At 46.3% G+C, this 26,110-nt stretch overlaps 1 protein-coding gene and 1 pseudogene across 3 annotated transcripts in view; both read right to left on the bottom strand.

The window, feature by feature from the left end:
* Positions 1 to 1,515: 1,515 nt before the first annotated feature.
* On the bottom strand, positions 1,516 to 8,679 carry LOC121936369 (annotated as a pseudogene).
* Positions 8,680 to 10,985: 2,306 nt separating this feature from the next.
* The window catches only part of LOC121936051 (vicilin-like seed storage protein At2g18540), a 25,272-nt gene continuing 10,147 nt past the window's right edge, over positions 10,986 to 26,110 (bottom strand). The window contains exons 3-9 of one of the 3 annotated variants that reach the window (XM_042477822.1): positions 20,201 to 20,308; positions 19,783 to 19,857; positions 16,492 to 16,623; positions 14,249 to 14,308; positions 13,975 to 14,034; positions 12,226 to 12,291; positions 10,986 to 11,483 (exon numbers count right to left, since the gene is read on the bottom strand). In XM_042477822.1, coding sequence (XP_042333756.1) covers positions 12,230 to 12,291; positions 13,975 to 14,034; positions 14,249 to 14,308; positions 16,492 to 16,623; positions 19,783 to 19,857; positions 20,201 to 20,308 — 497 coding nt within the window. In that variant the 3' untranslated portion in view covers positions 10,986 to 11,483; positions 12,226 to 12,229. The remainder of the gene's footprint in view (positions 11,484 to 12,225; positions 12,292 to 13,974; positions 14,035 to 14,248; positions 14,309 to 16,491; positions 16,624 to 19,782; positions 19,858 to 20,200; positions 20,309 to 26,110) is intronic. The other 2 variants (XM_042477823.1, XM_042477824.1) reach the window with 2 other exon arrangements.

Raw genomic sequence — 26,110 nt, 5'->3', positions numbered from 1 at the left:
CACATCTCTTTGCCTATCCTGGGCTGCAACAGGAGATCACCCAAGACAGGAGATCTCTTTTGCTGCATGCAGAGAACTGTCCTCCAGTTTCATAAAAATCTAAGACGACAAAGTGATTCGCACAAAAAACAAGGCGTCCGTCTCTTTTCAGTCTTGCATTTCTAGAGTGATTGACAATTCCATGAGAGAAGATGGCACTAATAATAAGCCAGGAAACGTAATTCAGAATCATCTCCTAGTCTGTAGGTCAACTATTCAAACCCTGTTCACTTTGCAGACACAATGATACAGGCAAACATCTGCAGGGAAAGATGGTCAATGAAGCGTGTGAGCATCTAAATAACAAATGGAAGGAAGGAAAAGAAAGGAAAGCACCTGAAAGAGTCACTGTTTGCTCACAGTGCTGCTGCTACTTCCTCAGGGAGGCTATATATTAATTCATTGGGACACGTATGAATGTAAAATGGCGCAGTGCTGACAGGTGCAAGAGGCAACAATGAGGGTAGAAGAACTGGCTTAAAATAAAATGGTTCAGGGTTAACATTTGTTTACAACTACAGCTGCTTGCTGTGGAAGAGATAATAACTGTCATATGAAACTAACCTCTGCCATCAGCACCATCCAGAAACGCCTACCTGAAGGCAAAACTCTCTCAGAGCGCCCTTCTTTGTTCAGAGTCCGCTGTGGGCATGAAGCATCGCTTGTGCAAGACGCTGCATGGCTGCTGGATGCAGCTTCAGTTGGAAACACATGGGACTCTTCAGGACAACATACAGGCAGGAAAGCAACATCTATAGCTATGTCACGATTGATGCCTGTATCAAAGAAAGTTGCCTTTTGTTACTAGATCAAGTACTGTATTTTCTGGCGTAGAAGACTACTTTTTAATCCAGGAAAATCTTCTCAAAAGTCAGGGGTCGTCTTATAGGGCTGAAACGTCTGAGCCGGACTGGAGAATCTGCGGTCACCGCATATGGTGGGGGGAGCTCAAAAACGGCCATGGCCGCATCCCCTCCGTATGTAGTGACCATATGAAAGCAGCAAGGGAGGTGCTATACAAGTACGGTAGAAGAAAATCTTGGAGACAGGGAGGGAGAGCTGACCAGTCCAAGCAGGCTTTGTATACAACATGTTTTCCTGCTAAGTACTAGCATGTCATAAGCATTGGAATTAAAATTACCAGATTGAAATCAAATCTGATGTTTTCTTCATTTTTATTTGGTGTGTGTTGAAGAGGGGTAGTACTAGTCTTAGACGGCCAGTATATCCCAAACTCTATATTTTAACTGGAAAAGTTGGGGTCGTCTTATACGCCGGAAAATACGGTAACTATTTTGTTGTCTTCATCAAATCTTGTACACAAAGGCAGCTTAAAGCCAAGGACAGGAACACTGTTCATCTGCTAGAGGCCTTTAGCCACAACCCTCCGAAAGTCTTGGGGGCCGGCAGTTGCTTACCAAGAATAGCCACTTGATAGTATTAATTCAGGAGGACAGGCGCTTCCAAAGTCAGCCATTTCCCCTTCTGTGACACACTCTTTGGGTTTCCATCTGGCTGCCTGGAGATTGTATTGTTGCGTAAGGCGTTCTCTGTGTGTGTCATTAAATTTACAAGGAAAGCTTTCTGGGGAAACGCTGCTGTTGTGTTAAGTTGTCTTTTACTGCTTTTTTTTTTTTAACTTTGATGATTTTCTTTACATCCAAATAATTAGAGGAGGGGGGGGGAGAACCACATTATCAGGCTACTACAGCAAATGGATCAGGTAAAAGGCCTTTAATGCAAGTGTGCCCTATTACAGGTTGAGTCTCTCTTATCTGGAATCCCCAAATGCCATATCTTTCAAAATCCAAACCCTTTTTCATGGGTGGCTGAAATAGTGACACTTTTGCTTTCTGATGTTCTCAAAAACAGCATGACTAAAATTACCTTCAGGTTATGTCTATAAGGTATATATGAAAGATAAACGAATGTCATCTTTAGATTTGGGTCCCGTCTCCAAAATGCCTCATTGTGAATATGCAAGTCTTCCAAAATCTGGACTCTGAAAGGTTTCTGGTCCCAAGCATTTCAGAAAAGGGAGACTCAACCTGCCAGAGTTTTATGGACTACACTGATTGAAAAGTCACAATTCAACCATTCATCATTCATTTAAAAGGCCTGACCGGCATTGCAATCTTGATGTTTAGAAACCATTCTGACCCAGTTTGGCTGCTTCATTTTAGCAATGTCAGTATCAAACACCTATTCAATGTGTACAAAGACCGTTTTCTATCGCCAATGAAAAGCCCACAGGTTCTTGGGAACTTCCATGCGACTCGTTTTATGCTTTGAGAGGAGTCAGCATGATCAGGATCATCACCTCAAACGCTAATAAGATGAGAAAACCAGAGGGAAAAGGTACTCCAGAGCTGCAATCTTTCTCTTTGCTCGACCTTTTCTGGTGTCCATCATGTCTTGCTGCTCCACAGATGATAGAGATCTCTGCATAGAGGCTGCTTCTCCAGTTTGCGGATACCTTTTACTTCCTTCCTCAACATGATCATTATGCTCACTGTCTGTCGCAAAGGTCTGTAAAGATGACCCTCTGATGATCTGCAGGAATTGAATCATGACTGATTTAAAAACAAATTAATACAATCCTTGCCAGGCCATTATTTTGCATGAAATAAAGAAAAACATAGCAGGAAAAGCTAAGCAAAATGATGGCTGCAACTCCCTTATTATGAGGAAAGGTTCTCATGTTTTGTGCTGTTGAGCTTGGAAAATGTCAATGTGGCGCATGAAATCAGCATGGGACATAGGCTGCATATAATGAGATTCCCTCCACCTCTTTCAGCTGAAGGTAATAAAGGTGGGAAATTCGCAACTAGTTCTCACAAACGGCAGATGAAGAGCTGTGTTGGCTGTGTCTCGCTTCCGGCAACAAGGGTCCTGACACGCAATGTGAATCCCCCTAAAAACCAGGCAGAGTTCTACTATCTGCTATGTTCCCGAAGGGTGCTAGTTAGTATGCCATCAAATACCAGCTTCAAAGGACACTTGCCCTTCAAATACTGATAGCTGCTTCCAATATCTCTTAACATAGAGAGCTGCATTATGTATGGTGTTCTTTCCCAATGGAAAGGAAACAAACTTGTGTCTACTGTCAAAGGCACAGCTATCTATTGTGCTACGGCTGTGTATGTATTTAAACTATGGGCGATAGAACAAGTAAGCCCCCAAGTTCCTTCCAGTTCTCCATTTCTACTATTGGCAGCCAAGTCAGAAGGAGCTGAACTCATATCAATGATGACTATGATGCCTCAAATTTAAAGTAGGCCTTAAAATAAAAGTAAAACTGGCAGTAAATCAATAAATACTTGGGTGGATTTGTTCAAATATCTCTGGTTGAGACGTGGCAAACAATTCCAGTATGAAGGGCTGCTCTGAAGTCCCATCAATGGCACGCACCCATCGACGGATCCAAAAATCCTCCCTACGATCTGCAAAGACAGGAGAAATGGCGATCAATACTTATGAATGCATACTTTTGAAATTACAGTACCCCCTTTTCTGATACGTTCAGTCCTTCCTACATATTGTACAAGTCCGATAATGTCACTCACAGCAGTGATTGTTGGGTAAGTTATCTAATTCTGACCTAGAAGAGACAGAAAAGCAGGCATCACATTTACAGCAAAATGCCTTTAAATACTCAAAGCCAATCTTTGGATGAAAAACCCACAAACCACTCCTTGCCTGACCTTTCCAACCTTGGCAAATGCATTCACAATTGCCAAAGTACCGATGGCCCCTGACAGCTTACTCCTGAGTTGTACTTGGCCATAAGCCTCTCTCCTCCAGCCATAGACAAGAGCTATGGTTTTAATGATTTCAAACATGATTTCAATCCTGCATATGATGATGAAACATGACATGGAAAAGGAACACAGACACAAGTCTAACCTTGTTATAAAGCGATATTTAACTTCAGGCCACTTCCACTCTGCTTTAACTTTATGTTCAGGGATGATGCTGATCTTACTTGGAGGCTCTTGAACATTCAAACTGATTTCTAGAAAAGAAGGAACTCTGTGAAGAAGCGTATTTTGCTTAGATATTGGCTGCTTTAGTCCTATACAGTAGTCCAATGCGTATGTCTTTATCATGCATTTCTTTAGCCCACACTCAGTTCTTTGGCACAGATTATAAGCCACAGAAATACATACGTGGACCATCAAAACATCCCTGCCTATTCTGGCCCTTCTCTCTCCAACTCTTTTGACACCTGAAACCGTTTGCATTGCTCCTTCTGTGATCGCCAAAGCATAAGGAATTATATTACAGGGAAGAAGGCTGAAACCATCCACTCCTCTGCAAACTGAATAGCTGTGCTTCACTGAAGACATAAACAGGCTAGAAAGGCATTTTCTGCTTTCCCTTCCATAGGTTAAGAAAGTGCCCACCCTCCAGCAAGAGCTACATAAATATTCATGGGCTTCCGGCTAAAAGCTGAGTCCATTTAGGAGTTACGATGGGCTCTCAGGAAGCCAGTATGTATCTATGACAGAATCGAGACTCAGCTGAAGCACCGAATGCATAAACTCACTTCCATATTCAGAGAGATCATGTACCAAGACAGATTACATCTTCCACTGACAATGCTCCCTGGGAAACAGGTGAGCAGATCCACATTCCTCCAGTTAAGCAAGGCGCATTATCTGACCCAATGCTGGTCATGCTCCTTCCTCTTCTTAGGGAGGACTTTCTGAAGCAAGAACCATCCAGTCTGACATTTCCACCTCTTCATGGGCCCCTCTCTCATTAGCGTCCCCTCCCTCCATATTCCTTGCCACCACTCCGTTAGTAAGGGATCCCTCTCAGCACTCATATAATGGTGGAGATTGGTTTTATTAACCTATTGAGAATCTGTCAGTTCAACGTTCCCCAGACCGAGGTGCGTGAACCCACTCTCTCACAGAGACAGTCCTCATTTGGGAGGCTCTTGGACACTGCTGCCGAAAAACTGGTCCTGCCAGAAAAGGAAAACGCAAGGCTGGGGGAACTCAGGAATACTTCATTTTGAGCATGGGAAGGAAAGCTCTTTTCACTACATTACGGTGCTTACTGTTAAGTCTTTCTCACAGTCATACTTTCACTGTTCTGCCCAAAACGGTAAACAGAAGTCTAGTCTTCATACCTGAGATAGAGATTTCAGCGTGCCTTAAAACAGGCCTCACGAACGATCCGCTACAACGAGCTGCAAACCTTCCTTGCCAGTTCAAATACTGCTTTGCCAAACTGCCACCAGACCCTTTGACCTTTCCACATGTTTTGTGTTACAGTCTGGAAGTGAAATGGTTTTCTCTGGCATTGTAGCCACTTGCTGTACACAAAACACTCAACGCTGTGGAGAAGCCAGTCTTTACAAAAGTAAACAAAACAAACTGCAACTTGCTGGTTGCCTGTCTTCACAATTCAGGACTTCATAGAGGCATGTCTTGCAGCTGTCAATCTTATTAAACCTTCATCGGCTTCATTGGTGCAGCAACTTGTAAGCCTTGTCACAGATTCCTGACCTGAGCTCTTGCCTTTGACTAAACCTTTTAAAGCCATTTGGAATCTTGTTTTTAAACCACTGCTATCTTCTCTTGGCGATGTGTGTTTCGGGTCAGAGTCCTGATGGAAGGTGAATGTTTGCCCCAGCCAGCCCAGGTTCACTGCAGAGATGTTCTCCATCCATCTTGCCAATCTGGACCCAGGAAAAGCATTCCCACAAGATGCTGCCACTGCCAGCTATCCCTGCTGGGAGCACTTGACTTTCTGCCCCAGGTACTATTTTGTTCAAGGCTGAAAGGTTTCAAATTCTGTTTAATCAGATCAGAGAACCTTGTTCTCCATGTACTCCTGAGAGGTTTGAAAATTATAAATATGAAATAGCTATGCTAATACTGCCTTTCTTTTTGCTTCTGTAACCTGCTTGCTTCAAGAGAACAGGACAATTAACTCATGGAATGAGTCTACAGCGTAAAGTGCAAATGGGCTACCTGGCCCCCACTCTTTTTTCCTGTGTGTGACTATAGCGAACACACACACATACACACACCTCTCTGCCTCCCTGCGTTATCAGTAGTTTGTCTAACTGCAAAACTATTTGTTAATTAGCATCCGCTTGCAAGGCAATTGTTGAAGAAACTGCTTGTTAGTAACTTCAAAGGGCTCAGCTCATGAACTTTTAAACCTTGCCTTAACAACTTAGTGCCTGATTACCTCATGGCTAGGTAGAAAGTGAAACAGCATAAACCATATTAGGCAGTGGGCTGTTCTTGCTGGGTTTCTGCTTAAAGAAATGTATAAAAATTGTAACACAAACAAGAAAGGCTGCTGCAGCCTTGGAAAACACCTGTTTGGGTGGAGCTGTCAGCCCCGATCGGTCAATAAACTTGTGTTTTTTACTCTGGACCACACAATCGAGCCTCCGACTTTCTTATTTTGGCTGGTCACTCCAAGAACCTTCCCAGAAGGGAAAATCCTTGCTCATATTTTCCCTTACACTCCCACGTGCCTTAAAGATGACACCGACCTGGGTTTGTTTCGGTGCTTCTTTCCATAAAGCTCATCTTGGTGGAGTGTCTGACATCTCTTCTGTGACTCTCTGCAGCCCTTCAGAGCCGCCATTGGCCTCTTGGCTGCTCCTCTGCGCCTGGAGCTTTGGTGGATAGCCTTCTCCAGGAAGAGTTGCAGCGGAGCAATCTTCTTTCTCTTTTATAATAACGGCTTTAGTGGTCTTCCACTAAATGATGCTAATTTGGGGGTTTTGAAAAATAACTGAAGCGCAACTGGTGCTTCTAAGAACAGTAACCCAGACTTATTTTGATGGTCTCCGTGATGCTGTTTGTGTGCAGATGCTCCCCTTCAAACTTCAGGGCCTTCCCAAAATTGAGTATTCACTCTGAAATCACATGTTCTCTATTTCACACAGGTGAACTCCATTCAACTTCATTTGTGTCTTCTCAAGGTTTAGGCGGTAACAGCAATTGGGAAACAAGCAGCAAGTACAAACAATGTCAATTCAATCTCATTGCAGTAGTCACAGAAGAAGATGTGGAAAAGGCAAAGGGCGTAATGCAGGGGTCGGCAACCTGCGGCCCGGCAAGGCCTTGGGACCGGCCCAGTCCTGCCGCCGATTGGCGCCGGAGCCTTTGGCCTATCAGGAAGAGGTGGGCAAGAGGCAGGCAAGGGGGGCAATTGTCTATAGAAGCCTCCAAAACATGCATTTATATGAACATTTTGTAAAAAATCAGTGTGTCCTCCATTTTTATAAAAGTGTCCTCCATTTGAAAATTGTGTCCTACATTTGTCCTGGTTTAAAAATTATTTAATTATTTATTTTTTGGCTTCAGCCCCCCAGTTGTGTGACGGACAGCAACCCGGCCCCCGGCTCAAAAGGGTTGCCTACCCCTGGCGTAATGTGACTATATCTGCATGGAACTTTAAGCAGATGCATTATGGAATTGTAATTCATGGCGGGATACACACCGCCATCTTGTACGTATTGTATACGTACTAGGGTTAGGAAGGGGCGGTGCTTCCACACACCCCTAACCCTAGTACGTTCCAATACGTACAAGATGGCGGCGCCCCTTCCACATGGGCGCCGCCATCTTTACATACTGGACGCATAGCGTCCAAACGTGTCGCGGCGCCTATGACGTCGCGAATGCGCCTGTGGCGCCTTGCGACATCATAGAGGCGCCGCAGAAAGAAGCTCCGAAATGGAGCTTCTTTTTTGCTCCGCACGGGAGTCGTGCGGTTTGGCTGCTGCGGCTCCCACGCGGAGCAAATGGCGCTGGCGGGGGAGCGCCGCAAAGCGGCGGTTTGTATCCCGCCCATATTTCAGATACTCAACCAAATGAAGAGAATCTCCTCATGTGCAAATCTCCGGGAGCTGGCTGTGTTCTAAAAGGGAAACTTGATTTAACAACATACTGTTCCAGGAGCAGCACTGTGCCAATCTTCATGCTGTTATACCACTCGGGGCATAAAGCGTTCCACAGCACCATCGACATCATTCCAGAATGATCAGCCACTTCAAAGTAGGTTTAGCAACACTGGGAAAGAGCAAGCGGGTTTGTTCTTTTAATGTCCAAAGCAGAACTGTCCTTTTCACGCAGCGTATTCCTCCTCCCTCCATTTCACAGAAACTGTATGCAAGATGAAACACAGAACCCAAAGTTACAGCTATTTTGCTTAGCTGGGAGTTTACTAAAGGAACCATTCAAGGAGAACCGGTGGCACAGTGGCAGGTAAATGCCAGTCGGAGGTTGGTAAAATGGGTACCCAGCTTGTGGGAGGCAACTGGCTTACAGATTCTAAACTGCTTAGAGAGTGGTACAGAAAAGCACATGCTTTTGCTATTCAGTACGGATGATGATTTAGGCCTCTGTGTGGCAAATCACATTCAAGGTACAATGGCAAAGTTTAGATCCCCACCAGAGTAAAGGCTCTATGACAGAATTATGGACACCTACCTGATATGGCAGGTCTTCTTTTGTTCCAGGTTTGCCAGAAGACCGTAACCTTGATTTATGCCTAATTCTCACCAGCAAAGGCTTGAAGTCATGTTTCGCCCTCCATCCAGATCATCTCCAGATGAAAGAGAGAAGTCAACCTGGATTCTAGGAAAAGAGAAAAGTACATCATGTCAAAGGATGGTTTTCATAGCTCCCTAGATGTGGTCTGGCACATAAAGGAGTTTCAGATAAGACAGCGGTGGGACAGGACCCCTGGGAGGGGGCACAAGCCTTGTTTATGGGGCGCACCAGACTTGGGGGCCCTGATCCTGTCTTGTCCCAAACGTTTTGATGTGTAAAATTTAGGCATGCATTGGGTTAAATATTGAATTTACTTAAATCAAACTGTTCTAATTTGGTCAACATTATTACTTTGTGAAAGGTATGAATGGAAATGTGTACCCTAAATAAACAAAGCCTTCTTATTCATAGACTACATCTGCATGTCTAGGAGATGTAATGCGGGCTCTGAGGCTAAAAGGCCTGAGTACCACTGCAGCAAGAAGAACCGGTTACAAAACCTGGCCCAAGTTTTGTAAGCAGCCCTATCTGTGTCTATACAGTTGCACTGATGCTGAGTCCAAAAGCACAAATCCCTGGGAAACACATAACAGGGTCCCAAACACACTGCAGAAAGAAGCTGGCTTGAGACTGCTTTAACTGCCCTGGCTCAATGCTTGGGAACTCTGGGAAATGTAGTTTTGTGAGACACTTAGCCTTCTCTGTCAGGGAGGTTTGGTGCCAGAATAAACTACAACTCCCAGAATTCCCAAGCATTGAGCCAGGGCAGTTAAAGTGGTCTCAAACTGGATTGTTTTTGCAGTGTGTTTTGCACCATAGATATTGCTCATGCACTACTCCTTATCACAAAGATCCCCCCAAAACAGCCTCTCAGATCCAAGGTGTGATGAAATAAAGCAGGGTATTGATTTTGCGAGTCCAGCAGAGACATGTCAGAGTTGTCCCCTCTTTCACTCTCATGTCACACTTCCCTTCTGCGGAGACCATCTTGTCCTTGGCTTGTAAAGAAGGCTCTCAAACCAGAATCTCACTGGCATTGCTTGTCTGTAACTACCCTGCCATGACATGGTTTGGTCTCAAGTTTGCAGCTGTGCAGTGAAATCTAAGAGCTGCATTTAGTGACTTTAAGGACAGCCATGAAACAATTAGATATGATCCTAAAGGATAAAGATATACAACTGGGCACTAAAGTGATGGCTGTTCAAGTCATCGTGTGTCAGGCTCCTGCTGGCAGTCTCCTTTCCCAAGAAGAGTCTGGGCTGTAAAAGTACCCACTTTATTGAAAATACGTAGTGCACATACAAGAGAAGTGACTTCTTTGTCAGGAATGAAGATGCCTAGTTACAGATGGGTTATATAGTCCCACTCCCCCAGAAAGCAACAAAGGAAATTAAGTGGATAAGTCTTTATTTGTTTGTTTATTTTTATCTTTTAATCTTTTAATTATCTTTTTATAATATATATATATGTATTTATGTATCTTTATATAATTATATAAAATAAAAATTTATATAATTTTATAATATTAATAATATTAATATTAATGATATAAATTACACACACACACACACACATATGTATATATATATACACACACACACACACACTTGTGTGTCTTCATATTACAGATGGTTCCCTCCTCCTCTTTAGGTCGACTTCTTGCTCGACCCCTGCGCCTCTCTCTCTCTCTCTAGGTCTATCCAAGGGACTTTGGAGTAACCTCAAAGAGGCTGCAGCGCTCTAGAGTCGCCACTAGATGGCAGCCTTGTATTAGGAATGTTCTGCTAAGCCAGAACTTGACCAAAGCGAAGTCCATGGAGACTCAGGTGTTGGTGCTCATGATGATGATGATGGTTGCATCTAAATGCACCTGGATGCCTTCTTCCTCTCTCCTTTCCCCAGAGACTCCCTTCTCGAAACCAAACCCTTGAGGCCAGCAATGCTTGGCATTTCCAAAAGTTTAGACCCCCCCCTTCTGTATCTCTTTTATCAATTAAAAAGTGAATGCTTTATTATTGTTGTTGTTATTATTATTCAGAAAACATTGAAGGATAGCTGTGGATCCCAAAAGCCACAATGCTCAAGTCCCATTCAATGCAAGGGAGGAGTGAAAGGGTTGGTGAGACTGCAGTCCCCAGCATCCCTGCCTGGCTATTGTTGGCTTAGGCTGATGGGAGTTGCAGTCTCACCAATTAGAAGAGGCCCTTCATGGATCCCAAAACCTATGGATGCTCTAGTCCCATTAAGGGCAATAGAGGAGTCAAAGGGAACTGATTGAAGCTGCAAGAATGTATTTATTAATTTATTAAATATATTGACTGAAGCTTAATATATTTATAGGACAGGACAAATAACAAAATAAATGTTGCACCCATCGACTAAATACAAAAAAACAACAACCACAAGGAAGGGTTTTCATGCCTGCCTTAACATTTTATTTCTCGTTTTGTGTAAGAAGACGCAACGCACGTTGCAACCTGCGCCTCCCTATTGAACCCTATTGAACGATAAGCAGAACAAAAACATAGAGAAAGGTATTATTTCATGACCGCTGCTTGTTAAGAAATGAAAACGAACACAGCCAACGGAGCGTCCGGACTGTGAGGGTTGTGTGTTCGTTGCATTGCGGCTGAAAGTCACAAGAAGACGGCTCCGCCTTGACGCCTTCTCCTCCCAAAAGGACTGAGATCATTCATCCCAGCCAACGATGAGGACTGGGGAGGATCCATAGATCTGTCTGGTGCTTGACCCAGGGGATGTATGCTGGCAAAGCGGGCATCGGAACTTGGGTTCCCGAATCAGTGTCCCTCTTCTGCAGATGCTCTCTGAGATTTAGGCAGGTTCCTTTGTGACAAAACTCCTCAGGCAGATGAGCGAAGCAGGCGAAGGTCTACTCTACATGTTACTGTACTGAAAGTCATGAAAGAAAACAAAACAAAGGACTCATGAAGGCATGCCAAGGCTCCAGGCAGCATTTCGTTTCCAACAAAAAAGAGAAGGAGAGAGAAAGTCATAGAGCTGGAAGAGACCCCAAGAAGGGCCCTGATCCAGTCCAACCCCCTTCTTCTGCCATGCGGGAACTCTCCATCAAAGCATGCCCATTGACAGATTAAATACAGTAGTGTTTTTATAGTGTATTGTATTGCATTGTAAGTATTGAGTTTAGTACAGTAGTCTGTAACCCCGCTTCGATCCTTTGGGAGAGGCGGGGAAACACAAATAAATTGTATTATTATTATTATTATTATTATTATTATTATTATTATTATAGATGGCCATCCAGCCTCTGCTTAAAGACAGCCTCCAAGGAGGGAGGCTTCATCACTATCCAAGGGAGTGTGTTCCTCTGTCGAACAGCCCTTACTCCCAGGAAGTTCTTCCTAATGATGAGCTGCAATCTCTTGTCCTGCAGCTTGCATCCATTGCTCCATTGGGTCCTAGTCTCTGGAGCAGCAGAAAACAAGCTTGCTCCCTCCTCAATATGACTTCCCTTTAAGTATTTAAAGAGGGCTATCATCATATCGCCTCTTAACTGTCTCTTCTCCAGGCTAAACATCCCAGCTTAGTCGTCAGGACGGTAACATTTAGGTCCTGGTTGGTTCTACTTGACACCGTTGTAACTGTGACCAAGGATTGTAGGCGGTCTACTTACGGATTTATGGCGGAGAGCCTTGAAGTTTCTTGAAGGCCTCCTCCAGCTTGTCCAGCCGCTCTGCAACTGTTGGAAAAAGGAGATCGGTCTTAATAGATATGCCACACAAGAAGCCAAAGGTGTGCGCAGGGGATCCTTGAATGCGGAGGCAGCTGCTCCAGAAGGCACCAGGCAGTCTGTGACTGTGCTTGTGTGTCTCCGTGTGTGCGGATGTGTTAACTTAGGTGTATATTTACACACATGACTACAAGATATGTATGTGTGCTATATGTATCCCCATGAGTAAGCACAGATGTGAAATGTGGACCAAACAAGGTAATGGTTACATGGATTTGTAACTGGTTGACCAGCCGAAGCCAAAGGGTGCTCACTAATGGCTCCTCTTCTTCATCCTGGAGAGAAGTGACCAGTGGGGTGTCCAGTGGGCCTCTGTCCTGGGCCCAGGCGGTTTAATAATAATAATAATAATAATAATAATAATAATAATATTTATTTGTATCCCACCCCTCTGAGAATAATTGGGGCGGCTAACAAGTTAAAAATACAAAACATATGAAATCCCTGGTACCCTCCCCTCCTTAAAAAAGTATTAAATCCAATGCAATATTTAAAAAACAGAACAACAAACAACAACAAAACAAACAAACAAGTTAAAAACTGACCAGAAGGTCAACAACATCATACCAACAAGCAACCAGTGGGAGCAGCAGTATCTTTCCCAGACATTTTTCTAAGGCCGGGTTCTCTATTCTGGGAAGGCCTGCCGGAAGAGAGCCGTCTTAATAGCCTTTTTACAGCTGTCTAAGGATGTAAGTAGACGGATCTCATCCGGCAGGCCGTTCCACATCTTATCAGTGACTTCAATGACAAAATTGGGGGCAGACTTATCATATTTGCACATGACAACAAACTAGGAGGAATAACTAATACAGTGGACCCTTGTTATACGCTGGGGTTTGGTTCCAAGATCCCCCGTGTATAACAAAATCTGTGTATGCTCAAGTCCCATTAAATATAATCACAGAGCAAAATGGTGTCCCTTAGAAAAAATGGGAAATCAAGGTAAATGTATACTTTTTTGGGACATTTTCAATCCGTCTATGCTTAAATCCGTGTATAAAAAAATCCATGTATAAGAAGGGCCGACTGTACTCCAGAGGACAGGGTCAACATTCAAGATGATCTTAAATAGATTGGAAAGCTGGCCCAAGGCTAACAAAATGAATTTCAATATGGAGAAGTGTAAGTTACTGCACTTAGGGCAGAAAAATGAAATGTAATGGGGACACCTGGCTTAATGAGAGAGTTATCCGTGTGAAAGGGATCTGGGTGTCCACACAGACCACAAGTTGAACATGAGACAAGAGTGCCGCTTCCAGTCCAGTAAAGCTTCCTTGCAGGACACTCTGCCAACTCTGCAGCTGGGGAAAAGGACCTAGTTTTCATATCTATACAACCCAAATGCCAACAGATGACCCGAAATGCCTAAGGGCCCTGACATGTGCAGAAAGTGTGCAGCCATCCCTTTGTGTGTGTGTGTTTGTGTGTGTGCAGATATGTGTCCCCACATGTAGGTAAGGAAGCTGGTTATCTACATATATACCTACATGTTTATGTTGGACATACATATCTCCATGTGTATACGCATAACAATTGTACTTAGGCTGCATTGACTGGTGAGGCTTGTGGCACTTTCACCACTTGCCAACCTTGCACTTAGCAATAAGGATGTTAATGGTGTCTACTTACAGTCCGCTTGTCTTGGGGTGGTGCTCTCCAGGCTCTGGATCCGCCGTTCCAACTCTGCAACTGGGGAAAAAGGACCCAGGATTAATAACCATACAACCCAAATGCCAGCAGATGCCCCAAAATGTCTAAGGGGACCCTGACATGTGGATATACGTGTCCCTATCTGTACGCATAATAATGGTACTTAGGCTGCATTGACTGGTGAGGCTTGTGGCACTTTCACCACTTGCCAACCTTGCAGAAAGCAATAAGGATGTTAATGGTGTCTACTTACAGTCCGCTTGTCTTGTGGCGGTGAGCTCCAGGCTCTGGACCCGCCGTTCCAACTCTGCAACTGGGGAAAAAGGACCCAGGATTAATAACCATACAACCCAAATGCCAACAGATGCCCCAAAGTGCCTAAGGGCCCTGACATGTGCAGAAAGTGTGCAGCCGTCCCTTTGTGTGTGTTTGTGTGTGTGCAGATATGTGTCCCCACGTGTAGGTAAGGAAGCTGGTTATCTACATATATACCTACATGTTTATGTTGGCCATACATGTCTCCATGGGTATACGCATAATAAGTTTACTTTGGCTGCACTGACTGGTTAGGATTGTGGTGCTTTCATAACTTGCCAACCTTGCAGAAGGCCATGAGGATGTGAATGGTGTCTCCTTCCAGGCTTCTGGTGAAGGGCCCTCCCTCGCCAGCCTGGTCTTCCAATCTTTAAAAAAGGGCGAAGATCTGACCTGGCCATTTACAGACCCATCCGTCTATTAAATACAACTAGTAAGCTGCACGCAAACCACCTTTTAGAGGAATGATTCTGCTGGATAGAAGATGGGCTCTTCTTCAGTGCGCCAGAGTCTTATAGTGAAACAGCTACTAGCAAAATACGCATTTTTTGTGCAAGGGACATTGTATGCATCCTTTATGGATTTTAAACCTGCCTTTGACACCATTCCAAGAGGCAGGTTATGGCAAACACTGGAGGCCACTAATATTGATAGGCGCCTACTAACTCTTATACAAAGCCTTTTCAACCAAACCTGCTTGGGAGTAAGATGTGATCAAGAAGGCCATTTGACAGATGTGATACCCAGATATAAAGGGGTAAACCCGGGTTGTGTTTTGGCTCCTGCCCTATTCAATCCGTGCATTGATTCACAGGCCAGAATATTGTCTGGAGAGAACTGGCAGGGAGACCTATTTCCAGACTCCTTTATGCAGAGCATGCCATGCTCTTGCCTTTAACCTGTGAAGGACTGAGAAAAAAGGTTAATAATAACAACAACAACAACAACAACAACCACCACCCTGGGAACCTATCGTAACACAGAACAATTAACCATTAATTAGGAAAAACCTCACGTTCTCATTTCTACTCAGGAAAAGGGTAAACCTTGTTGGCAAGTGAATGGCTCGGAACTTGAACAGGTTAAATCAGGGGTAGGCAACCCTTTTGAGCCGGGGGCCGGGTTGCTGCCCCTCAGACAACGGGGGGTCTGAAGCCAAAAAATAAATAATTAAATATATTTTTTTTAAAAAATTAAATAAATAAATGAACCGGGACAAATGTAGGACAACATAAGTACGGACTGAAAGAGAACTGTAATTGGGCTGAGAGTCTGTAACCGTCCTGCTATCTTGTTCTGATTTATGCACGTGTGCGTCTGCATGAATGCTATCTTCTCCGGACGTATGCACTGACATCTTCACAGGATTATCATTCTCGTGGATATTAATACCTGCAGGATCCTTCTCGCTGTACTATGATCTCAGGCTGTGCTCAACAGGTGTATTAGGTTTGAGACTGGGAAAGGGATCTAGAGCTCCCTCCTGCTAACTCAGAACAGGGCTTGTATCTACATGTGGGACATCCAAGTTCTCTGTAAGAAGGGATGTACTTTGGAGCATTTTTACCAAAATCCTTCTCATTAAAATCTCCAATTTGTTTGTCTATCTATATAACTTTGTTCTGTAGGTCCCCCACAAGGTCCAAATTGGATAACAACTCAATTACTATGACTGGATGTCCCAACATATCTTGTGTTATATATTTTTCAAAGCAGTAAAATCAGGTATTTCTGCATCATGTGCTACCTATTATATGGTCCCTGAGATATATATATATATATATATATCTTGTTGACATGTGATTCCTACTCATTGTATTTTTTCAGCCATTCCTGACCACTGAGGAAGACTTCAAGTTGAAACACGTTTGGTCTATGTTGACTTAGTTTTAAGTTGTAATGGGCATACTGTGCTATCCCCTTCATTTACTCTCTGGGAGGTGTTAAGAAATCCATTTGTATTTGTATATGCATTACGACTCTGTTTGTTTGACACCCCCATATACCTAATCATTTGGAATTTGCAGTTCATAAGCCTAGTACATATTTGTCTGCCGGATTGCATACATTTTATCTTTTTCTATTCTTCCTGCTTTCTACCATTTCACTTTGTTTTAATAAAGCTACTGTGCTTCTAGTTTTTCCCCCCTAGACTTTTTTGCTTTTCAACTTCATATGTACCCTTCTCTTCCAATTCCGATGCCCGAAGCATTTGCGCTGGAGGTGATCTGGCCGAACCAGGCGACTGCTCCTCAAAGGAGACGGAGGGCGAGGTGCGTTGTGCTTGCTTCCTCCTCCTGGTCCTCGCAGCAACTGGAAATGGCAGAAGGACCAAGTTAAAACTGGACAGACAAGACACAGGGCTGGAAAGGGCCTGGAGGAGAGGGACAAGGGTCAGGGTCCCAGCTGCCCACAGCGACTCTTTCGACACATAGAAAGATGGCGCCTTTACCAAAAGAGCAGCATTCCTTGAAGAACAACAAGAAGAAGAAGAATAACACAGCGCAGACATGGCAGGGGCCTTTGTCCGGACGGAAGGAGGACATAAAAATACAACTTTTGCAGTATCGGGAGCCATCCCACCCCACCAAGCAATTAAGCCATATATATTTGGATAAGAATCCTCCCCGCGTTTTGTCTTAGACCAGGGGTGGCAAACCTATGGCACATGTGCCAAAGGTGGAACTCAGGGCCCTCTCTGTGGGTATGCGCCCCATCGTCCCAACACAGAGTTTGTCACTAGAAAGCCAGAGGGATATGGCATTTTGCAATAAATATGTGGGTTTGGGGTTGCAGCTCTGGCCCTTGGTCTCTGAAAGGTTCGCCATCCCTGTCTTAGAGGACAATGATGCCATGCTGAATGTCCTCCAATCCTGGATTCTCCCAGCGGATTCCTTGAGGACAGAGATGTCCCCAGGCCAACGGTCTCAAACAACGGCACCTTTAAGCTTGAGCTTACAAGAACATCTCTTCTTCTAGGCAGAGGCACATACAAACATATCCCTATGTCCCATGCACAAATACAATGGTCTAACCATATAAATATCTATCTCTAACAACCACCAGTTGATATCTCCATATGAACCTAACCCATTAAACCTAAGACCATATTCTTATATCCCATCAATGGGCTAACAAAAGACATATAAAGCAATAAGGACAATAACATCAACAACCCTCAATGTTCCCAGAAGCTAGCTTTAAAGAGCCAAGTCTCCGCAAACGCCTCTCCACATTCCCGCCAGTCTTCGTTGTCATCCCTTCCATCGTCTTCTAGCACATTCTATGAAACACACAGCGTATATTTTAAACAAGTAGAAAGCCCATCTTTTTTATATCAGACCCGAAACACATAAAACCCTTATGGCAGGAATCCCAACATGGAAGGAGAAACGCTTGGACGTACCTTCAGGGCAGTGCTCCTTCCCACAAACGGAGTGGCTGAGATGGAGCCCCTGGATGCTCCGCAATCCCACTGAGAAGGAGGCCGAGTTCCCTGGTTTGCCAATATTCAGCCATCTTGGTCCACTGCCCACAGATGTGAGGCTCCACGCAAGTGTTTATATCCTCCTTGGGTCTGAATTTCCCGAGGAGGCCTGCCTCCCTTTCTGAATGGGGGAAGGAGAGGCAGGGTGGCCTAGTGGTTAGAGCAATGGGGGGGGGTGAAGGTGGGGGAAATGGAGGAATGGGCAAATCTACAGGAGAGGAAGGTAGCAAAGGCTGTCTCAGGGAGGGACTAAGAGAGAGTTTGATGCAGAAGAATGGATGCAAACCGCAGGAAAAGAGATTCCACTAAACATTAGGAGGAACTTCCTGAGAGTAAGGACTGTTTGACAGTGGAACACACTCCTTCCTCAATGGACCTTTTGGTGAGTTCTCTTTAAGCAGAGGCTGGATGGCCATCTGTCAATAGGGATGCTTTGATGGAGAGTTCCTGCATGGCAGAAGGAGGATGGGGTTGGACTGGATCAGGGCCCTTTTGGGGGTCTCTTCCAACTTCTATGATTCTAGGGTTCCACAAAGAGGGCCAAGAGAGGGGCCCACAAAGGACTTCCTTCCCCATTCTTCTTCCCTTCACCTTCAAGCCCTTCATCTTCCTCCTCTTCTGGCCCAGGAGTTTGCCTCCCTCCAGCCCTGCCTTTCCTTGCCTTCTCCCGCTACCTCCTTCCTGGCACTGCCCTCCAAAGACCGCTCCGTCCGCGGAGGAAGAGCTGCTGTGGCTTCTGCTGCTCCGGCTGCCCTCCCTCCGCAGAGAGACCAGGGTTCAAATCGCCCCTGAAACCACTTGCTATGTCAGTTGTTCAGTGCACTCCCCCAGTTCTTCTGGTTGCAACTAACAGCTTTTGTCTGCCCTTTATCCACTGCGATGAAGAGGTTTGGGAACCTGAAAGCTAGCTTGTGATTTATTTTACTTGGTCCTAATACGTCACTTGAATTTCCATATACCTTTTCCAGTGAGCCGCCTCTAGCTTTTCGGAGCAGACTGTGAGGTGAATGTGGGCTCTGTCTGGATCTTAAAGGCATGGTTTCTGAAGAAGCTGTAGTGGGAATTTCTGGTTATAATAAAAAGCTATACAAAGATGGAGTCACTTTGGTTAGAAGAAAAATAGTGTTTTAAAATGAGGCTTGGAAGCTAGAAAAAGAAACTAAGCAAAGTAATCGGAAGTGCCTCTTGACGGAGGAGAAGAGCTGGCTGCAACAAGCACTAGCTAACAGACATACCATCCACACAACTTAGCTAAGGAGATGCAACTGTGAAGGTTAGAAGGAAAGCTGCTAGATTCCTAAGGGAGGGGTGAGGAGTGATGATGCAGTTTTAATGTATGCATATGGCAAGAATTCTGTACGTTTGGATTGTAATTAGCCCATGAGATGGGGAAGACAGCTTCTTTGTGTAATTAACTATAAAATGAGGCCATCTTGCCTGCTTCTGGGTCTCAGCTTTTTGGAACTGGAATTCCACTGAGTTCAATGTTTTCCATTGTCGACCACTGGAAATAGATGTATGGATTTTGATATTACTAGGTCCTCTTGTTAATTCCTTGCGCTGCCAAAAGAACTATATATCTCATGACAATTCTATTGCAAAGCCACTGATTGAAATCCAGGAGCTGCTGAGCCCTTTGTAGCTAAGTCCTTCGCTTTCCACTTTTTGCCTGACGGAAGAGTTCTGTATAACACCAAAGCTTGCACACAGGCTCCTTACACCAACAAGCAACAATCTGATGATTTGCTGGAAGTATGCACACAAAACCCCATAAACGTAATAGGATTGCCATAATAACTGGTCCCAGTGTCCTCCAAGTGTGAAGAAATACTAATAGAAATAGAAACAGATGTGTGTGTAGATATATATATATATATATATATATATATATATATATATATATATATATATAACTGTACATGTAGATGAATGCATAGATGTGCATAGATGTTGCCAATGTGACACTCCAAAGAAGAAGTACTTACAAGGTGGTGAGAAGGACAATGGAGGTCTTGCAGTGCTTACCAACCGGACAGGCGAGACATCATCAGTATCCGCTTCTTGGGCAAAAGCGGAAACAAGGGTCAATGTGAATTTGTAACCTAGGCCCCTGCGCAACTGGCACATCTACTTTTCCGGATAGAATATGAGTGTCTAGTGTACCCCTCCATTTTGCTTTCTCCCTACCCTTCAGCCTTGGACACTTTGGGCTCAGGTGTCCCCAGGGCCGGACCTGATCATTTATTAAGCCAGCGCCAAGAAAAGGAGTTCCTGCATGGCACATGAAGGCCAGACTAAATTGAAAGTAGGTGTCCCAAAAACTCTGCCCACATTGCCACATGGAAGAACCCTTGTGGCATCCCCAAACCGCCTAAGAAGTGCCATCCAAAGGAAGGCACATACCCTGCTCCTGGGGTGCCCTTCGTTCACCAGGTGATGACTCAGTTGTACTTTTACTTGTCCTCCTATTCCTCCTCTTGCTCTTCCTCTTTCTTTTCTTTTGTCCTGCACCTGCAATTAGAATGGGAACAATGGTTACCATGGCTACATCCCTTCCTTGGGGATTAAAAAGGACCCGGTGGGCTAGTCCTCAGAGGACACCAAAGTACAGCCCTCTCTGATCAACCCTCCAAAGAAAACCCTTGGGTCAAGTCACACTCTCTCAGCCTCAGAGGAGCAAGATAACCGCATGCACGCCCTCTGTGCCAGGAGGTCCGGCAGCCAGGGCCTTTTGGTTGGGGAGGCTGCCTGCTTTAACTCTCTGAGGCAAGGCAAAGCAAGGCAACCCCAGAAAAAAGCCCCCCCACGCTCCAGGAAGGGAGGAGGGAAAAAGAAGGAGAATAGGACAGAAGGAGAGGAGAAAGAAGGAGGAGGGGGAGGAAAAGGAGAAAGGGAAGCAGAAAAAGAAGGCGAGGACTGGAAGGCCAAGGAGAAAGGAGGACGCGGAGGAGGAGAAATAAGGAGAACAAGAAGGATAGGACCAAGGAAACCCCACTAGGATAGGGTCGCCTTGGTCCAAAATGACTTGAAAGGGAACCACCGAGGGATTGAGGAAGGAACTGGTTCCACGAAGAAGAAGAAGCGGGCAAGAGGGGCCTGGGCTCCAGCCCTGGATTTGCCAGGAAGACCCCTTGACAGGTTCCCCTTAGGATTGCCTTTAAAGGGCAGAGGGTCCTCTGAGATGATGGGGGGAGAGGGCATCTGACTGGGCACCTATTCTCCTTTCCACCTCCTTCAGGGGTGTGAGGGATGCCAACTCCGACATGTAAAATGAAACCAGGCATCCAGGGAGAGCGCAGTCGCTCAAAAACTGGGAATGTCCCAGCTAAACACAGGATGTGGCAACTCTAGTCAGACTAGATTGCCAGTTGGTGTCCCAAAAACACTGCCCGCATTGCCACATGGAAGAACCCTTGTGGCATCAAGCCGCTGGCCACTCCTTCCGACTCAAGGCCACAGACGTTGGGGGACGGTGAGTAAGTTGGGGAGAGGCAGGTGGCCTCCGTTTAATAGGAAACAGCTGACATTCCGCCCGTGGTGCGGAGTATACACGCTGCCAAGGCTTTCCTTGGGGAGGGTTCGCTACAGAGGGCTTGCCTTTGCCATCCTCTGAGGCTGAAGAAGTGCGGCTTCTTGTTCCAAAGGGTTTTCTGGGCAGATGGTCTTCATTGGCCTTTGGCCTTCCTCAAGGCGAGGAGAGTGTGACAAGTCCCATCACTCTCTAGCCCTGAGGGGTCCAAGGGTGTAAAGCAACACGGGCTCTCCATGTGATAGCAGCCTGAAATGAAGGGATGGAGAGAGTTGTTGTGAGATATTTAAGCCTTCTCTGTCAGAGAGCTCTATCCACTCAGGACCCCTTCCCTCTGGACTACATCCCCCAGAATCCCCTGTCAGAAATGGCTCCAAAGAGCAGTTCTGAGTGTTGCATTCATCCGGAAGAGAAGGCATTGCTCATCCCGCTCAGGGCCTTCCTCTCAGGCTGCATCCCCCAGAATCCCCGGGTCAGAATGGGTCCCAAAGAGGGGATTCTGGGTGGTTGCATTCATCCCTGAAGAGAAGGCATTGCGCATCCCTCAGGATTCCTTCCTCTCAGGCGTGCATCCCCCCAGAAATCCCCCTGGTCAGAATGGGTCAAACAGAGGGGATTCTGGGGAGTTGCAATTCATCCCTGAAGAGAAGGCATTGAGCTCATTCCGCTCAGATTCCTTCCTCTCCTCTGAGGCTGACCCCCAGAAGGCCCCTGGTCAGAATGGATCAAAAGAGAGGATTCTGGTGTTGCAGTTCATCCCTGAACAGAAGGCATTGCTCAGTCCACTCAGGATTCTCTTCCTCTCAGGCTGCATCCCCAGAATCCCCTGGTCAGAATGGATCCAAAGAGAGGAATTCTGGTGTGTGCATTCATCCCTGAAGAGAAGGCCATTGCTCATCCTCTCAGGATGCCTTCCTCTCAGCTGCACCCCCAGAATCCCCTGGGGTCAGAATGGATCCAAAGAGAGATGCTGGGTGTTGCAGTTCATCCCTGAAGAGAAGGCATTGCCTCATCCGCTCAGGATGCCTTCCTCTCAGGCTGCATCCCCCAGAATCCCCTGGTCTGAATGGGGCCAAAGAGGGGATTCTGGGTGTTGCAGATTCATCCCTGAGAGAAGGCATTGCTCATACCACTCAGGATTTCCTTCCTCTCAGGCTGCATCCCCCAGAATCCCCTGGTCAGATGGGTCCAAAGAGGGGATTCTGGGTGTTGCATTCATCCCTGAAGAGAAGCTTGCTCATTCCCTCAGGATTCCGTCCTCCTCTCAGGCTGCATCCCCCAGATCCCCGGTCAGAATGGGTCCAAAGAGGGGATTCTGGGGGTTGCTTCATCCTGAAGGAGGCATTGCTCATCCCTCAGAGTCCTTCCTCTCAGGCTGCATCCCCAGAATCCTCCGGTCAGATGGTCCAAAGGGGGATTCTGGGTGTTGCAATTCACCGGAAGAGAAGGCATTGCTCATCCGCTCAGGATTCCTTCCTCTCGGCTGCATCCCCCAGATCCCCTGGTCAGTTGGGTCCAAAGAGGTTCGGGGTGTTGCATTCATCCCTGAAGAGAAGGCATTGCTCATCCACTCAGGACTCCTTCCTCAGGGACTGCATCCCCCAGAATCCCCTGGTCAGAAGGGCTCTAAAGAGCAATTTTAGGCTGCATCAATAAAAGTATAGTGTCCAGATCAGGAGAAGTATAGTGCCTCTGTATTCTGCTCTGGTCAGGCCCCACCTGGAATAGTATTGTGTGCAGTCTGGGCCCACAATTCAAAAAGGACATTGAGAAACTGGACCATGTGTCCAGAGGAAGGCGACAAAATGGTGAAGGGTCTGGAAACCTTGCCCTATGAGGAATGACTTAGGGAGCTGGGGAGTGTTTAGCCTGAAGAAGAGAAGGTAAAGAGGTGATATGAAGCCCTGTTTAATATTGAAGGGAGGTCATGTTGAGGAGGGAACAACTTGTTTTCTGCTGCTCCAGAGAACAGGACCCAATGGAGCAATGGATGCAAGCTCCAGGAAAAGAGATTCCACCTGAACATTAGGAGGAACTTCCTGAGAGTAAGGGCTTGTTCGATAGTGGAATGCATTCCTTCCTCTCTCGGAGGGTGAGAGAGTCTCCTTCCTTGGAGGTCTTTAAACAGAGGCTGGATGGCCATCTGTCAGGGATGCTTTGATTTGGATTTCCTGCATGGCAGAGAAGGGGGTTGGACTGGATCAGGGCCCTAGTGGTCTCTTCCAACTCTATGATTCTATGATCCTGCCGGGTTCCATGCTCTGGAGCCTGGGATTGGTATTTGTTGTGCCTCCATTGCTCTCGGACTGAGAAAGGCGAATCTCCTCCAAAAACCCAAATCCCAGGATTCCGTAGCATGGAGCCAGGGCAGTTAAAGCGGTATCGAATTGCATTATTTCTGCGTGTAGATGCAGCCCATGAAACAAAAAATGTATTTTATTCTACCCCGCCTCTTCTGTTTGTGGATCGAGGTGGAAATGGCTCCAGGGCGGGAAGGAAAGACACTTAGTAGGCTCACCATTTACAGTGCTTTAGAAATAAACTATAACATAATCATAATCATCATAATAGCCCCAAGAGTGGCCAAGGCACACCTCTCAGCCTCAGCGGAAGGCCATCCCAAAGCGTCTCTGAACTCCATATTGCCAGGAAAAAACCCCATTCGAGGGTTCAACTCAGGGCAGGGCAGACCTCCTCCTCCTCCAGACAGGTCCTCCAGGAGGTTTTCTAAAACATCCTCCATTTGGAGGCATGACTAAGAAGCAGGCGTGGAGCTTTTCTGGAGTCCTGTCCTCCCTTTTTCTTGAGTGTCCATTTCCATTTTGTGGTGCCTTCCTTTGCGGTGAAGACATTTGGGAAGAAGACCATCTATTAAAGTGGATTGTTGGAGCCAGTGTGGATAGTTGTTTGAGCGTTGGACTATGGCTCTGGGTTCAAATCCTAGCTCTGCCATGGAAACCCACTGGGTGGGGCATCACACTCTCTCAGCCGCAAGGAAGGCCATGGCAAGACTTTCTAACAGTGCTCTCTCTTGGCAAGAAGAGAGGGAGGAGGAAGGCAGGCAGTGGAAAGGGGAAGGAAAGAAGACAAAGTGAAGTAAGGGGGAAAGGTAGGAAAGAAGGAAGGACTATGAGGGAGGAGGGAGGAAGGAGTAGTGAAGGACAGGAGGAAAGAAAGAGGGGGAGCCCACCCAAACTCCAACTCCCAGAATTCCATAGTCTTATTCTCCAGTGTAGCTACAGCACAGGATTTGGCAGAGCACAGCAAACTTCTTCCTCCCGTCCCTTTTGCAAAGGCAGCCTGAAAAAATGCCAGGGCTGGGGCCTGCTGGCAGCACCATAGCAAGCAGCTCTCTCTCCTGCTGCTCCCCTCCACAGGCTCCAGGAGGCTGGCTGCTCCGCTCCCCTCATCCTCCCAACTCCAGCCTCTCTCTCTCGCTGGCCTCCTGCCTTGCCGCGCCCCGCTGGCCGCCCTCTGCAGCTTGCGCCCCTAGGCAGTGGCCTACCTGGCCTACATGGACGGGTCGGCCCTTTGAGGATGCCAGGGAGCAAGTCCCCCCTTTCTCTTTTCCTCCCCTTCCCCTTGACTGCAAGGCAAGCGTCTCTGCCAACTCAAAAGCATCCCTGCCCCGGGTGGTTTTAACCTTTCCTTCCCGGCAAAAGACGTCTCTCTTGCCTCTCCTTTCCCCCCAAATGAACCTGAGGAGCCTTGGCAATGGCACTGAAGGCAGAGCAGCCCCCTCCCCTTTTCCTCTTCTTCCCCTCCTCTTTCCCCTTCCTGAGGTAAATGCTCGACCCCTTTCTGTGTCGGGGGGGGGGGGCTTTTAGCCCCTCAAAATGGTGGTCTGGACCCCCCCTTCCCAAAATCCTGGCTACTTCTCTCCTAGCACAGCCAGGCAGTCAAAGGGGTGTCAACTGGATTATTTCTGCAGTGCAGATGCAGCCAAACACGTTTCTATTGGGCACAAAGCTTCCTGGACCCGCTTCATGCCAAAAGAAATACCTTGAAAGATTAGAAGGAATCACGATTCTTTGGATGGTTCAGTGGTCATTTGGAGATTGAAATCAGTGACAACTATTATTTATCATTATGTTTTACGTTTGTTTGCCAAAGATCTGCAAGATTAACATTTTGGAGAGTTTCCGGGGATTTGGTAAAACATGCGGCGGAATGTCTTTTCAGCCTTGTGGGCAAAACTGATGCGCTCACCCTTTTGTTGTTGTTGGGCAATTGAAGATGGCTGTGTGGGACGACGGAGAGACGAGACGAGCGCTGAGGAGCCTGGCAAATTCAGATGAGGCGCTCAGGGTACTCATGGGCTCAAAGAACCAGCCCAACGAGCACTTCTACGCCAGCGCTGCGCAGGCCCTTAGGGACAACAACTACAACCGGACCGCAAACCAGTGCCGCTGAGATTTAAAAAAAAAAGGCCAATTTTATGAGGCACTGAAGAAATTTGGGGGCGACCCCCTCAAGGTCAAAAGCCACTCTTCTTTGACCTGATGAGGGAGCTGTGGCAGCAAGCGGGAGCCCGGGCCACAGACAAGACGTAAGTCTACCTGCGCACCATTGGAGCGCATGCTTCTTCTCCTGCTCCTCAGAAATATGGCCGTTCATCCCTCTTCCCGTTGTAATTGCAGGCAGAGAAGAAGAGACTAGACAGAGGGGAGGAGGAGGACCGCTGGGACTCAAAGTACACCAGAGTCACACCTGGGGAAGGAATGGCACCCCAGGAGCAGGGTAGTACCCCCCTTTGCATGGCACCTTAGGAGGTTTTGGGATCC

This window comes from Sceloporus undulatus, chromosome 7, assembly GCF_019175285.1.
Source record: "Sceloporus undulatus isolate JIND9_A2432 ecotype Alabama chromosome 7, SceUnd_v1.1, whole genome shotgun sequence".
NCBI classification, from domain to species: Eukaryota; Metazoa; Chordata; class Lepidosauria; order Squamata; family Phrynosomatidae; genus Sceloporus; species Sceloporus undulatus.
The sequence above is the reverse complement of the archived record's forward strand: the minus strand, read 5'-3'. Positions and strand labels throughout refer to the sequence as shown.